We start from the raw sequence: 15,377 nt of genomic DNA, 5'->3' as shown, positions 1-15,377 counted from the left end.
TTTGTGCACAGTAAGGCTCCCTACATATAACAGCAATGTGATGATGACCAGATAATCTTTTTGTTATGTTGATGGAGAGATAAATTTTGGCCAGGATACTGGATCCGAGAGAGGGGCGAGTGGGAGTGAGCATTAGAAAGAGGCTGTGATTATGATTTTGTGGAATGATACAGCACAGAAGGAGGCCATTCAGCCCATCGTGCCTGTGCCGGTTCTTTGGTAGAGCTATCCAATTAATCCTATCCCCTGCTATTTCCCCATAGCTTTGTAAATGTATTCCCTTCATGTATTTATCCAATTTACTATTGAATCTGTTTCCATCACCCTTTCAGGCAGTACATTCCAGATCACAACAACTGTTATTAAAAAAAAAAGTTTCCTCATTGCCTCTGGCTCTTTTGTCAGTCATCTTAAATCTGTGTCCTCTGGTGCCCAACTACTCTGCTATTCATGATTTTGAACACCTCTGTCAAATCTCCTCTTAACCATCTCTGCTTTAGAGAGGAAAACAAGTGAGATTTACACAGGAAAGGGTATTAGATTTACAGAGGGAAATGAAGTGAGATTTATGGAGATGGAGGGAGTAGCTCTCACTCGGTGGCATTAACCTACTAGGTCACCAGTTGACCTGGCTAACTTGGTATTCTAATTCCCCATAGGTCTGGAGTTTGATTGTTCACCATGGCATCCCGTGCAGGTCCACGTGTAACAGGAACAGATGGCAGTGACTACCACCATAGAGAGAAAGTAGCTTCTCACTATCAGATGAGGTACCTTTTTTAATGAATTATTTGAATCAAATTTATACGGAACAGCCAAAAAAAAATGCCATGTACTTAATTGTCCTGACTACTACAACCCTATCTTCACAGACAAAAGTAAAATACTGTGGATGCTGGAAAATTGAAATAAAACAGAAACTGCTGGAAATACTCAGCAGGTCAGGCAGACTCTGTGGAGAGAGAAACTGTTAACGTTTCAGGTCAAAGACCTTTTGGCAAAACTGGGAGAAGTTAGAGATTTAACAGTTTATAAGCAAGTACAGAGCCAGGGAAAAGGTGGGGAGGAAGCAGAGGAAAGAACAAAGAGGAAGGTCTGTGGTAAAGAACCAAAAGATGGGTCTAGAGATGTAAATGGCAACAGCAGAACCATTATCAGCACTAGATGTCCAAAAAATGGGAGCAGTGGTTATGATCTGAAGTTATTGAAATCAGTACGAAAGCAAAATACTGCGGATGCTGGAAATCTGAAATAACAACAGAAAATGCTGGAATAACTCAGCAGGCCAGGCAACATCCGTGGAGAGAAAATAGAGTCAACGTTTTGAGTCAAACTCTTTGTCAAGACTGGAAAGGCACAGGAAATGAAATAGATTGAAAGGCCAGCCTGGGAGAGAACAAAAGAGAAGTGAAGAGACATTAAGAGGTATTCAAAACGAGACGAGATGGTGATAGGACTAGTGGAGACAAAAGACGGCTCAGATTAGGTGTGAAATGTGCTGGCAGAATGGGAGACAGCTGCCATGTGGGGGAGAGAAAAAAAGGGGGGAGGAAAAGGGCCAAAACAAAAGTGGGGATAAAAAATAAGTAAAAATGTAATGGGGGCAGGGATTATGATCTGAAATTGTTGAACTCGATATTGAGTCTGGAAGGCTGTAAAGTGCCTAATCGGAAGATGAGGTGCTGTTCCTCGAGCATCCGTTAAATTTCATTGGAACAGTGTAGGAGGCCGAACAGAGCTCCGAGTGGGACGGAGAATTAAAATGACAAGTGACCGGAAGCTCAGGGTCGCGCTTGTGGACTGAACTGAGCTGTTCAGAAAAGCAATCGCCCAATCTGTGTTTGGTGCCCCAGTGTAGAGGAGACTGCGATGTGAGCAGCAAATACAGTATACTAAAAAGTGCCAGTAAATCGTTAGTTCACCTGGAAGGAATGTTTGGGGCCCTGGACAGTGGGAAGGGAGGAGGAGAAAGGGAAGGTGCTGCATCTCCTGCGCTTGTACGGGAATGTGCCATGGGAAGGGGAGCGAGTTTCATAAGAGTGGACCAGGGTGTTGTAGAGGGAGCGGTCCCTTCGAAATCTTGAAAGGGGAGTGGAGGGGAAATGTTTGGTGGTGGTGACGTATCTGAAGCACTGGTGTGGAAAGTGGCATTCTGACGATGCCACCTTCCATACCAGTGCTTCCGATATGTCCTCTCCATTTCTGGGGCTAGGCTGTCAACCAATAACTACTATAAGCCCACCGACTCCCACAGCTACCTCGATTACACTTCCTTCCACGACTCTCTTCCATTCTCCCAGTTTCTTTATCTCTGTCTTATCTGTTTTGATGCCACCTTTCACACTGGTGCTTCCGATATGTCTTCCTCCTACCTCAACCGAGGATTCCCCTACACTCCGGTTGACAGGGGGCTCTCGACCATACCTGTCCTATTTGCTGCACTTCTGCCCTCACCCCTTCCTCCCTCCCAGAACCACTATAGGGTCCCCCTTGTCCTCGCCTTCCACCAGCCTCCACATTAAACGGATCACCCTCTGCCACCTCCAGTGCAATACCGCCGCCACCAAACACATCTGCCCCTCCCAGCATTCTGAAGGGACAGTTCCCTCTGTGACACCTTGGTCCACTCTTAGACCCCCTCCCCTTCCTACGGTATCTTCCCGTGCAAGCACAGGAGATGCAACACCTGCTCTTTCACCTCCTCCCTTCCCACCATCCAGGGCCCCAAATACTCCTTCCAGGTGAAACATAGTAACATAGCAGCGAATTACTTGTACTACTTTCAATTTAGTATATATTTACTGCTCACAATACGGTCTCTACATTGGGGATCCAACCCTCTAAATTGACTGAAGTATTGAGTCTTTTACTGACCCCGAAGCAGTCGTTGGGCAGTGCCTGAATTGACATACCCATCCACCTTACCCCTGGGAGACTGCTGTGTACATTCAATCGTACTGTCATCCCTGTGATGGCTAATAGCTTCTTCATGGGTTGGGAAGGAGGAACGACCCAGGACTAACCACGTGATCAAGGTTATATTTTTGAGTAGCCGAATAACTTTACAGCTTTAAAAGACCAAGGGGGAAAAATTCAGTTGGTTGCGCCTCCCGTTAGCGCCTTAAGAGGGCGCTAATGGGACGCAAACCACCTAGCACGCCCGGGTGCGGCACTGCCCACGCCTCCCGCAAAATTCAGCGGGAGGTTAGTGATGGCGCTAACCGGTAGCGCCCTGCGGCGCTGTGCTGCTGGCGATGACGTCATTGGCGTGCGCAGCGCCCCGCACACGCCCCGGCCACGATCTTCGGGAGCGCCCCCCTGACTTACCACCGTACCTGCGGCCGGGGAGGCGCAATTTAAAGGCGAGGTGCGGGGCGGCCATTTTTGTTGCTGGCCGCCTGCCAGCACTTGCCTGCGCTCCCGTCCCAGACCTCCTGAAACCCCCCCCCCCCCGGCGGAGTGCTGACTGCGCTCCAAGAGCCCGGCACTTCTCTTGAGTGCCGGGCTCTTTTGCCTGCACTCCCGATCCCCCAGGGCCCAGCTGGGCCCCAGGTTGCACTGCACAAGGCCCCTCCCCTTTAAGAAGGGGAGGAAGGCCTGCACATAACGCCACAGTATTGACTCGCAGCGCCCCAAGAGGGATGCAGGGCGCTTCCAGTAGCGCCCTGCTTCCCCCTTGGGCCGCAACTACTCAAGTTCCAGCGTGGCCCCGGCGGGTGCTGTATACTTTGTTAGGAAGGAGAGTGTTACACTGGCTAAGCTCAGGAAAAAGCAGAGTCAACCAGAAAATAACTCTTCATTGTAGCTGGCTCACGCCATATTTTCCTTCTTGGCCAGTACATTCATAAGATGTGGGCAAAGTAAGCGAGAATCCTTACTAGGCAAAGAAAACATGATTCTTGGACCTTCTGGCTGTGCCATCAGGTCTCCTCATAAAATAACTCTCAAGATTTAGGCCTAAAAATTCAGTTGCTTTGCGCCTCCCGTTAGCGTCCTAAGAGGGCGCTAACGGGGCACAAAGCAGCTAGCGCCCGCAACACCACCTGTGAAATTCAGTGGGAGGTTAGCGGCGGCAGTAACCGTTAGCGCCCATGGCAATGACGTCATCGCCGTGCACAGCACCCTGCTCGCGCCCCGGCTGCGATCTTCGATAGCGCCCCCTGACTTACCGTCTGACGCAATGTCTGACGGTGAAGGGGGTCTACCTGCAGCCGGGGTGGCACAAATTAAAGGGGAGGTGCCGCATGGCCATTTTTGTTGCTGGCCGCCTGCCAGCACATGCCCCCTCTGCTGTCCCCGGCTTCCTCTGAAGCTCCCCTGCGGAGTGCTGGCTCTTGAGTACCGGGCTCTTTTGCTGGCACTCCGATCCCTGGTGGCCCAGCTGGGCCCCGGGTCTCACTGCGTTAGGCCCCTCCCCTTTAAGAAGGGGAGGAAGGCCTGCTGTACCGTGGCGCTGCGGTACATAGCGCCACGATATTCACTCACAGCGCCCCAAGAGGGAGGGGGAGCGCTTCCAGTAGCGCCCTGCTTCCCTCTTGGAGCGCTACCGATTAATTTTGACCGCGGGGGTGTTAATTTTTTCAGGGCACTTCAATTTTTCCCCATAAATGGCTTGGATGAGATATGATGCAGTAAACCACTGGTCCTTTATTTGAAATAATATCAGAAAATACTGGAAACACTCAGCAGGTCAGGCAGCATCGAGGAGAGAGAAACAGAGTCAACGTTTTGTGTCGAACCCTTCGTCAGGAAAAGGTTAGAGAAGAGAGATTTTTAAGCAGGGGCAGGGAAGAACAAAGGGAAGGTCTGTGATTGGATGGAAGGCAGGAGAGATTGACTGACAAAAGGGATGGTAGTGTAAGACAAAAGGAGAGGTAATGGCACAAGTTAAACAAAAGATGGCTCTAGATGAGGTGTGAATGATGATGGCAGCAACATTAAACAGCTACCATGTGAGGAAACAAGAGGAAAAAAATAAAGAAATACAGGGGCCAATTTATAGTCTGAAATTGCTGAACTCTATGTTAAGTTTAGGAGGCTGTAAAGTGCCTAATAGAAAGATGAGGTGCTGTTCCTCAAGTATACGTTGAGCTTCATTGGAACTGTGTAAGAGGCAGAGGGCGGAGAGATCAGAGTGGAAGTGGAGGGAGAATTAAAGTGACAGGCGACCGGAAGCTCGGGGTCACGATTGTGGACTGAACAGAGGTATTCCGCAAAGCGGTCACCCAATCTGCGTTTGGTCTCCCCAATGTAGAGGAGAGCATCGTGAGCAGTGAATACAGTACACTAAATTGTAAGATGTACAAGTAAATTGCTGTTTCAGGCCCTTTATTTGACTTGGGTTACCTGACCAAACAAGGTTTACATCCTTTGGTTTCAATTCTGAAATTTTACACTTAATTAATAAAGGTTTGTGTAAGGTCCACAATTACAATCCCTTGGGATACTCTGGCTGTACTGTCTTAGCCACTTGTATACTGGTGCTTGTTTAGGTTGGAATATGGGAGACCAACATCTGTGACCCAGCAGCAGAATTGTAGACCCAGGAGATGAGAACTGGATTTAATGGTGTAAATGTTGGGATTTGAATCTTGTTTTGGACAAGTTGCTGGAACCTTTCAAGGCTAAGAACATAAGAAATAGGAGCAGGAGTAGGTCATTCGGCCCCCCGAGCCTGCTCCGCCATTCAATAAGATCATGGCTGATCTGATCTTGGCCTCAACTCCACTTTCCCGCCTGCTCCCCATAACCCTTGATTCCCCTGTTTTTCAAAAATCTGTCTATCTCCGCCTTGAATATATTCACTGACTCAGCCTCCACAGCTCCCTGTGGTAGAGAATTCCAAAGATTTTTGACCCTCTGAGAGAAGAAATTCCTCCTCATCTCCGTTTTAAATGGGCGACCCCTTATTCTGAAATTATGCCCCCACTTGTAGATTCCCCCACGAGGGGAAACATCCTCTCTGCATCTACCCTGTCAAGCCCCCTCAGAATCTTGTATGTTTCAATAAGATCACCTCTCATTCTTCTAAACTCCAATGAGTATAGGCCCAACCTGCTCAACCTTTCCTCATAAGACAACCCCTTCAACTCGGGAATCAACCGAGTGAATGGTCTCTGAACTGCCTCCAATGTAAGTATATCCTTCCTTAAATGAGACCAAAACTGTACGCAGTACTCCAGGTGTGGTCTCACCAATGCCTTGTACAGTTGTAGCAAGACTTTCCTACTTTTACACTCCATCCCCCTTGCAATAAAGGCCAATATTCCATTTGCCTTCCTAATTACTTGCTGTACTCGCATGCAAACTTTCATGTACGAGGACACCCAGATCCCTCTGTACCGCAGCATTCTGTAGTCTAATTCCATTTAAATAATAATTTGCTTTTTTATTTTTCCTATCAAAGTGGATAACCTCACATTTTCCCACATTATACTCCATCTGCCAAATTTTTGCCCACTCACTTAACCTATCTATATCCCTTTGCAGACTCTATGTACTCCTCACAAACCTGCTTTCCCACCTATCTTTGTATCATCAGCAAATTTGGCTACAGTACACTCGGTCCCTTCATCCAAGTCATGAATATAGATTGTAAATAGTTGAGGCCCCAGCACTGATCCTTGTGGCACCCCACTAGTTACAGTCTGTCAACCTGAAAATGACCCATTTATTCCGACTCTCTGTTTTCTGTTAGTTAGCCAATCCTCTATCCATGCTAATATATTACCCCCAAAATAGTGAGCTCTTATCTTGTGCAGTAACCTTTTATGCGGCACCTTATCGAATGCCTTCTGGAAATCCAAATACACTACATCTACTGGTTCCCCTTTATCCACCCTGCTAGTTACATCCTCAAAGAACTCTAGTAAATTTGTCAAACACAATTTCCCTTTCATAAAACTATGTTGACTCTGCTTGATTGTATTATGATTTTCTAAATGCCCTGCTATTACTTCCTTAATAATGGATTCCAGCATTTTCCCAATGACAGATGTTCGGCTAACTGGCCGACTAGTTTACTCATAATCTATCTTCTATTTATTTTTTTTAGTCAAACTTGCTGGTTTCTAAAAATGTCCCAATCCACTGGCCTACCACTAATCTTTGCAACATTGTATGCCTTTTCCTTCAATTTGATACCATCCTTAACTTCCTTAGTTAGCCACGGATGGTTCATCCTTCTCATAGTCTTTCTTTCTCACCTGGAATAAGCCTTTGCTGAGAGTTATGAAATATCTCCTTAAATGTCTGCCACTGCTTATCTACCGTCTTACCCTTTAATCTATTTTCCCAGTCCACTTTAGCCAATTCTGTCTTCATACCTTTGTAATTGCCTTTATTTAAGTTTAGGACACTAGTTTCAGACACAAGTTTATCACCTTCAAACTGAATTTGAAACTCAATCATGCTGTGATCACTCTTCCCTAGAGGATCCTTTACAATGAGATCATCATTAATTAATCCTGTCTCATTACACATTACCAGATCTAAAATAGCCTGCTCCCTGGTAGGTTCCACATAGTATTGTTCTAAGAAATCATCCCGAATACATTCTTTGAACTCATCCTCAAGGCTATCCTTGCCAATTTGATTTGTCCAATCTATATGAAGATTAAAATCGCCCATGATTATTGCAGTACCTTTCTTACACGCCCCCATTATTTCTTGATTTATACTCTGTCCTACAGTGTAGCTGCTGTTAGGGGGTCTATAGACTACTCCCACCAGTGACTTCTTTCCCATACTATTTCTTAGCTCCACCCAAACTGATTCTACATCTTGATCTTCTGAGCCAATATCATTTCTCACCACTGCACTGACCTCATCCTTTATTAACAGAGCTACTCCACCTCCTTTTCCTTTCTGTCTATCCTTCCGAAATGTCAAATATCCCTGAATATTCAGTTCCCAGCCTTGGTTACCTTGCAACCACGTCTCTGCAATGGCAATCGGATCATACCCATTTATTTCTATTTGTGTCGTCAACTCATCTATCTTGTTACGAATGCTGTGTGCATTCAAATTTTTTCTTTTTGTCTTTTTACCATTTTTCTCTGCTCTGACACTATTTGCTGGTGCACTCTTAAGTTTGTATACTCTGTCTCTTCCTGTCACACTCTGGTTCTCATTACCCCTACCGCTACCCTGCACTATTACCTTTTCTTTTCTCTTTGACTTTCTAAATTCTATTATAGGTGGCTATGGTTTCTTGCCACCTTAAGTTTTACCCCTAAAACAATTGTGCTGTTTCAGAATGTCCATTTCACACCTCATTAGTTCAACTTCTTGCACAAAGTATATCAAAGTGGTACAGTGTCTGGAGTTGGGATCATGCAAACCTAATTTACATGAGATATACAGCATGGAAACAGGCCATTCGGCCCAACCAGTCCATGCTGGCGTTTATGCTTCACTCGAGCCTCCTCCCGTCCTTCCTCATCTAACTCTTTCAGCATAACCCTCTATTCCCCTCTCCCTCATATGCTTATCTAGCTTCCCCTTAAATGCATCTATACTATTCGCCTCAACTACCCCATGTGGCAGCGAGTTCCACATTCTCACCACTCTCTGGGTAAAGAGATTTCTTCTGAATTCCCCATTTGATTTCTTGGTGACTATCTTATATTGATGGCCTCTAGTTTTGCTCTTCTCCACATGTGGAAACATTCTCTCTCTATACTCTAATCAAACCCTTTCATATTTTTATAGATCTCTATTAGGTCACACCTCAGCTTTCTCTTTTCAAGAGAAAAGAGACGCAGCCTGTTCATCCTTTCCTGATAGGTATAACCTCGCAGTTCTGGTATCATCCTTGTAAATATTTTTGCACCCTTTCCAGTTCCTCTCTATCCTTTTTATAATATGGCAACCAGAATTGCACACACTATTCCAAGTGTGGTCTAGCTAAGGTTTGATAAAAGTTTAGCATAACTTCTCTACTTTTCAATTCTATCCCACTAGAAATAAACTGTAGTGCTTGGTTTGCTTTTGTTATGGCCTTGTTAACCTGCATTGCAACTTTGTGATTTGTGTATTTTACTCCTCTATCCCATTTAGATTTTTATTTTCTAAGTAATATGTGATGTCCTTATTTTTCTTACCAAAATGTAACACCTCACACTTTGCATATAATTGGCAAATGAATTTCAACAAACCAAATTGAAGGCCGATAAATCCCATGGGCCTGATGATCTACATCCTTGGGTACTTAAGGAAGTGGCCCGAGAAATAGATGCATTGCTGGTCATCTTCCAAAATTCTATAGACTCTGGAACAGTTCCCATGGATTGGAGGGTAGCTAATGTAACCCCACTATTTAAAAAAGGTGGTAGAGAGAAACAGGGAATTATAGACCGGTAAGCCTGACATTGGTAGTGGGGAAAATGCTAGAGTCCATTTATAAAAGATGTAATAGCAGAGCACTTGGAAAACAGTGGCCGGATCAGACAAAGTTAACATGGATTTACAAAAGGTAAATCATGCTTGACTAATCTACTGAATTTTTTGAGGATGTAACTGGTAGGAAGAACCAGTGGATGTGGTGTATTTGGACTTTCCGAAGGCTTTCGAAAAGGTCCCGCATAAGAGTTTAGCGTGCAAAGTTAAAGCACATGGGATTGGGGGTAAGGTACTGACTTGGATAGAGAACTGGTTGGCAGACAGGAAGCAAAGAGTTGGAATAAAAGGGTCTTTTTCCGAGTGGAAGGCAGTGACTAGTGGGGTACCGCAGGGATCGGTGCTAGGACCCCAACTATTCACAATATATATTAATAATGATCTAGACGAGGGAACTAGATGTAATATCTCCAAGTTTGCAGACAACACAAAGCTGGGTGGGTGGGTGTGCTGTGAGGAGGATGCAGAGAAACTCCAGTATGATTTGGACAGGTTGGGTGATTGGGCAGGTACATGGCGGATGCAGTATAATGTGGATAAATGCGAGGTTATCCACTTTGGTGGCAAACAGGAAGGCAGATTATTATCTGAACGGCAATAGATTGGGAAAAGGGGAAGTGCAACGAGACCTGGGTGTCCTTGTGCACCAGTCGCTGAAGGTAAGCATGCAGGTGCAGCAGGCGGTTAAGAAGGCAAATGGTATGTTGGCCTTCATAGCGAGAGGATTCGAGTACAGGAGCAAGGATGTCTTGCTGCAGTTGCACAGGGCCTTGGTGAGACCACACCTTGAGTATTGTGTGCCGTTTTGGTCGCCTTATCTGAGGAAGGATGTTCTTGCCATGGAGAGAGTGCAGTGAAGATTCACCAGACTGATACCTGGGATGGCAGGAATGACGTATGAGGAGAGATTGGGTCGATTGGGCTTGTATTCGCTAGAGTTTAGAAGAATGAGAGGGGACCTCATTGAAACTTATAAAATTCTAACAGGACTAGACAGACTAAATGCAGGAAGGATGTTCCTGATGGCGGGGGAGTCCAGAACCAGGGGTCACAGTCTAAGGATAAGGGGTAAGCCATTTAGGACAGAGATGAGGAGGAATTTTTTCACCCAGAGAGTGGTGAACCTGTGGAATTCTCTGCCACAGAAGGCAGTAGAGGCCAATTCATTAAATATATTCAAGAAGGAGTTGGATATATTTCTTAAGGCTAAAGGGATCAAGGGATATGGGGAGAAAGCAGGGACCGGGTACTGAATTTGGATGATCAGCCATGATCTCATTGAATGCTGGAACAGGCTTGAGGGGCCGAATGGCCTACTCCTGCTCCAATTATATAGGGCCCTGGTGAGACTACACCTGGAGTATTATGTACAGTTTTGGTCTCATTACCTAAGGAAGGGTATACTTGTTGCCGTAGAGGGAGTGTAACGAATGTTCACCAGACTGGGATTGTCCTATGAGGAGAGATTGAGTGGACCAGGCCTATATTCCTTAGAGTTTAGGAGAATGAGTGGTGATCTCATTGAAACATACAAAATTCTTACAGGGATTGACGGGGTAGATGCATCCTTCCTGCATCTAGTCTGTCTAGTCCTATTAGAATTTTATAAGTTTCAATGAGATCCCCTCTCATTCTTCTAAACTCTAGCGAGTATAAGCCCAGTCGACCCAATCTCTCCTCATACGTCATTCCTGCCATCCCAGGCATCAGTCTGGTGAATCTTCGCTGCACTCCCTCCATGGCAAGAACATCCTTCCTCAGATAAGGCGACCAAAACTGCACACAATACTCAAGGTGTGGTCTCACCAAGGCCCTGTACAACTGCAGCCTGGCTGGGGAGTCTAGAACCAGGGGTCACAGTCCCATATCCCCTGATTCCCTTAGTGCCCAAAAATCTATTGATCTCAGTTTTGAATATACTCAACGACTGAGCATCCGCAGCCCTCTGGGGTAGAGAATTCCAAAGATTCGCCACCCCCTGAGTGAAGAAATTTCTCATCTCAGACTTAAATGGACGAACCCTTATCCTGAGACTGTGACCCCTAGTTCTAGACTCCAGCCAAGGAAAACAGCCTCTCAGAATCTATGCTGTCAAGCCCTCTTATGTAAAATTAGTGAACTTCATAGATCTTTCTACCTGCATGTAACACCATACCTGGACTTTTTGATCAAGCGGCACCACGCTGGTACCGTCGGTGCCGGATAAGAGTTTCCTGTATTTGGCTAGTATGTGGAGGGTTTTGCTGTGCTGTTGGTAGAACTGCTACTTGAAACAACCTCCATATATGTGCTAAGTAGTAGTGTTTTGAAATGCTGTTCAGAAAAATGTGTGTTGTCACTGCCATAAAGTGCATTTTAGGTTCTTAAGAATGGTACCTCCCAGACTCTGCACTATTTCAATGGACTTTTGTATACGGAGTTGATGTGACGAGGAAAAATGTTAAATTACCTACTGCGGGTATGATCTTCCTTTTTTGAGTGGAGTTCATCACCACTCAAAGCTCTCTCTGATCTAGTGCTACTTGGAAATATTTTATTAAAAATATATGTGCAAGTTCAGTACTCTGGTCTCTGCTGCATCCACTGAGGGGTTATATTCTAGGCTGAGGACAAACATATGATGCAAGCATGGCACAAAGCTCTTAAAGTTGGTGTCGATGATGTGTTTTGTGCTGCAGGCTGACAGCAATTTCCTTTTTCTGGAGTTGAACTGCACTCAAAACAAGTAAGACCATACAACAATGGGTAATAAGAACATAAGAAATAGGAGCAGGAGTAGGCCAATCGGCCCCTCGAGCCTGCTCCACCATTCAATAAGATCATGGCTGATCTGATCCTAACCTCAAATCTTCTATCACTCTCCATCCACCCGAGCCCATGTGATCTCCCGGGAGAGGCGAAAAACCAGATAAAAGACCCAATGGCCAATTTGGGAGAAAAAAATCTGGGAAATTCCTCTCCGACCCATCTAGGCGATCGAAACTCGTCCAGGAGATCACTCTGTCCCTCAGGCGATCTCCACCCCAGCCAGGAACAGGAATAAAACCATCTCCTGAAATCTAACACAGAATTAGAACACAGTAGGAGCAGAACCAGGCTACACGGCCCCTGGGCCCACTCCACTACCCACAGGGCCATGACCATTCCGAACCTAGACTCGTCCAATTTCCTGCCAGCTCCCCGTAACCCTTAATTCCCTTTACTTCTAGGAAACTATCTATTTCTGTTTTAAATTTATTTAATGATGTAGCTTCCACAGCTTTCTGGGGCAGCAAATTCCACAAACCTATCACCCTCTGAGTGAAGAAGTTTCTCCTCATCTCAGTTTTGAAAGAGCAGCCCCTTATTCTAAGATTATGCCCCCTAGTTCTAGTTTCACCCATCATTGGGAACATCCTCACCGCATCCACCCGATCAAGCCCCTTCACAATCTTATGTTTCAATAAGATCGCCTCTCATTCTTCTGAACTCCAATGAGTAGAGTCCCAATCTACTCAACCTCTCCTCATATGACCACCCCCTCATCCCCGGGATTAACCGAGTGAACCTTCTTTGTACTGACTCGAGAGCAAGTATGTCTTTTCTTAAGTATGGACACCAAAACTGTATGCAGTATTCCAGGTGCAGTCTCACCAATACCTTGTACAACTGCAGCAATACCTCCCTGTTTTTATATTCTATCCCCCTAGCAATAAAAGCCAACATTCCATTGGCCTTCTTGATCACTTGCTGCACCTGCATACTAACTTTTTGAGTTTCGTGCACCAGGACCCCCAGATCTCTTTGTACTTCAGTACTTTCCAGTTTCTTGCCATTAAGATAATAACTTGCTCTATGATTTTTCCTGCCAAAGTGCATAACCTCACACTTTCCAGTATTGTATTCCATCTGCCAAATCTCTGCCCACTTACTTAGCCTGTCTATGTCCCTTTGCAGGTTTTTTATGTCCTCCTCACTCACTACTTTCCGTCCCATCTTTGTATCATCTGCAAACTTTGATATGTTACACTCGGTCCCCTCCTCCAAATCGTTAATATAGATTGTAAAGAGTTGGGGACCCAGCACTGACCCCTGCGGAACACCACTAGTTACTGGTTGCCAGTCTGAGAACGAACCATTTATCCCAACTCTGCTTTCTGTTAGAGAGCCAATCCTCCACCCACGCCAGAATATTACCCCCAATCCCGTGATTTTTTATCTTGAGCAATAATCTTTTGTGTGGCACCTTGTCAAATGCCTTTTGGAAGTCTAAATACACTACGTCCACTGGTTCCCCTTTATCCACCCTGTATGTTACTACTTCAAAAAACTCAAGCAAATTTGTCAAACATGACTTCCCCTTCATGAAACCATGCTGAATTTGTCCTATTAAATTATGTTTATCCAAATGTCCCGTTACTGTCTCCTTAATAATGGACTCTAACATTTTACCAACCACAGATGTTAGGCTAACAGGTCTATAGTTTCCAGCCTTCTGCCTACTACCCTTTTTAAATAAGGGTGTTACATTAGCAGTTTTCCAATCTGCCGGGACCTTTGCTGAGTCCAGGGAGTTTGGGAAAATTATTACCAATGCATCCACAATCCCTACCGCCACTTCCCTCAAGACCCTAGGATGCAAGCCATCAGGTCCAGGGGATTTATCCGCCTTGAGTCCCATTATTTTACCAAGTACCACTTCCTTAGTGATTTTAATCGTATTTAGCTCCTCCCCCCCCCCCAGGGCCCCCTGTTTGTCCAGTGTTGGGATATTCTTAGTGTCCTCTACCGTAAAGACTGATACAAAATAATTGTTCAGCGTTTTTGCCATCTTCATGTTTCCCACCATTAATTTCCCGGTCTCATCCTCTAAGGGACCAACATTTACTTTAGCCACCCTTTTTCTTTTTATATAACTATAGAAACTTTTGCTGTCTGTTTTTATATTTTTTGCTAATTTACTTTCATAATCTATCTTCCCTTTTTTAATCAATCTTTTAGTTATTTTTTGCTGTCCTTTAAAGACTTCCCAATCTTCTATCCTCCCACTAGATTTGGCTACCTTATATGCTCTTGTTTTTAGTCGGATACTATCCTTAATTACTTTACTTAGCCACGGATGGCTATCTTTTCTTTTACGCCCTTTTTTCCTCAGTGGAATATATATTTTTTGGAAGTTGTAAAATAACTCCTTAAATGTACACCACTGATCATGTACCGTCTTACCCTTTAATCTATTTTCCCAGTCCACTCTAATCAATTCCACTCTCATACCTTCATAGTCTCCTTTATTCAAGCTCAGCACGCTTGTTTGAGATCCAACCTTCTCACCCTCTACTTGAATATGGAATTCAACCATGTTATGGTCACTCATTCCAAGGGGATCCTTTACTAGGACATATTTTTAATTAATCCTGTCTCATTACACAGGACCAAATCTAAGGTTGCTTGCCCCCTGGTCAGTTCAGTTACATACTGCTCAAGAAACCCATCCCTAATACACTCAATGAACTCATCCTCAAGGCTGTTCTGCCCAATTTGATTTGTCCAGTTAATATGATAATTAAAATCCCTCATAATTATAGCTGTTCCCTTATTACAAGCCTCAACTATTTCCTGATTAATACTCCGTCCAACAGAGTTGCAACTGTTCAGAGGCCTATAGACTATACCCACTAGTGTTTTTTTCCCCTTATTATTCCTTATCTCCACCCAAACTGTTTCACTATCCTGCTCCTTTGACCCAATATCATTTCTCTATTATAGTGATTCCTTCCTTTATTGACATAGCCACCCCACCTCCCCTCCCTTCCTGCCTGTCCTTCCTGATTGTTAAATAACCTGGTATGTTTAATTCCCAGTCATGGTCACCCTGCAGCCATGTTTCTGTAATGGCCACAAGATCATACCCATATGTCGTTATTTGTGCCGTTAACTCGTTCATTTTGTTACGAATGCTACGTGCATTCAGATAAAGAACTTTCAAATATGTTTTGTAA

At 44.8% G+C, this 15,377-nt stretch overlaps 1 protein-coding gene across 6 annotated transcripts in view; it reads left to right on the top strand.

Annotated features, from left to right (window-relative positions):
- jagn1a (jagunal homolog 1a) overlaps window positions 1-15,377 on the top strand; it is a 30,034-nt gene that overhangs the window by 5,872 nt on the left and 8,785 nt on the right. For all 6 annotated transcript variants that reach the window (XR_015080854.1, XM_086006986.1, XM_086006985.1 and 3 more), the window contains exon 2: window positions 660-770. Coding sequence is in view for 5 of the 6 variants with exons in the window: in XM_086006986.1 (XP_085863112.1) it covers window positions 682-770 (89 nt within the window). In the remaining variant the exon portion in view is untranslated. The remainder of the gene's footprint in view (window positions 1-659; window positions 771-15,377) is intronic.

Source organism: Somniosus microcephalus, chromosome 14 (genome assembly GCF_052327205.1).
Source record: "Somniosus microcephalus isolate GS21.2 chromosome 14, FLI_Smic_1.0, whole genome shotgun sequence".
NCBI classification, from domain to species: Eukaryota; Metazoa; Chordata; class Chondrichthyes; order Squaliformes; family Somniosidae; genus Somniosus; species Somniosus microcephalus.
This window is presented reverse-complemented; position numbering and strand designations above follow the sequence as displayed.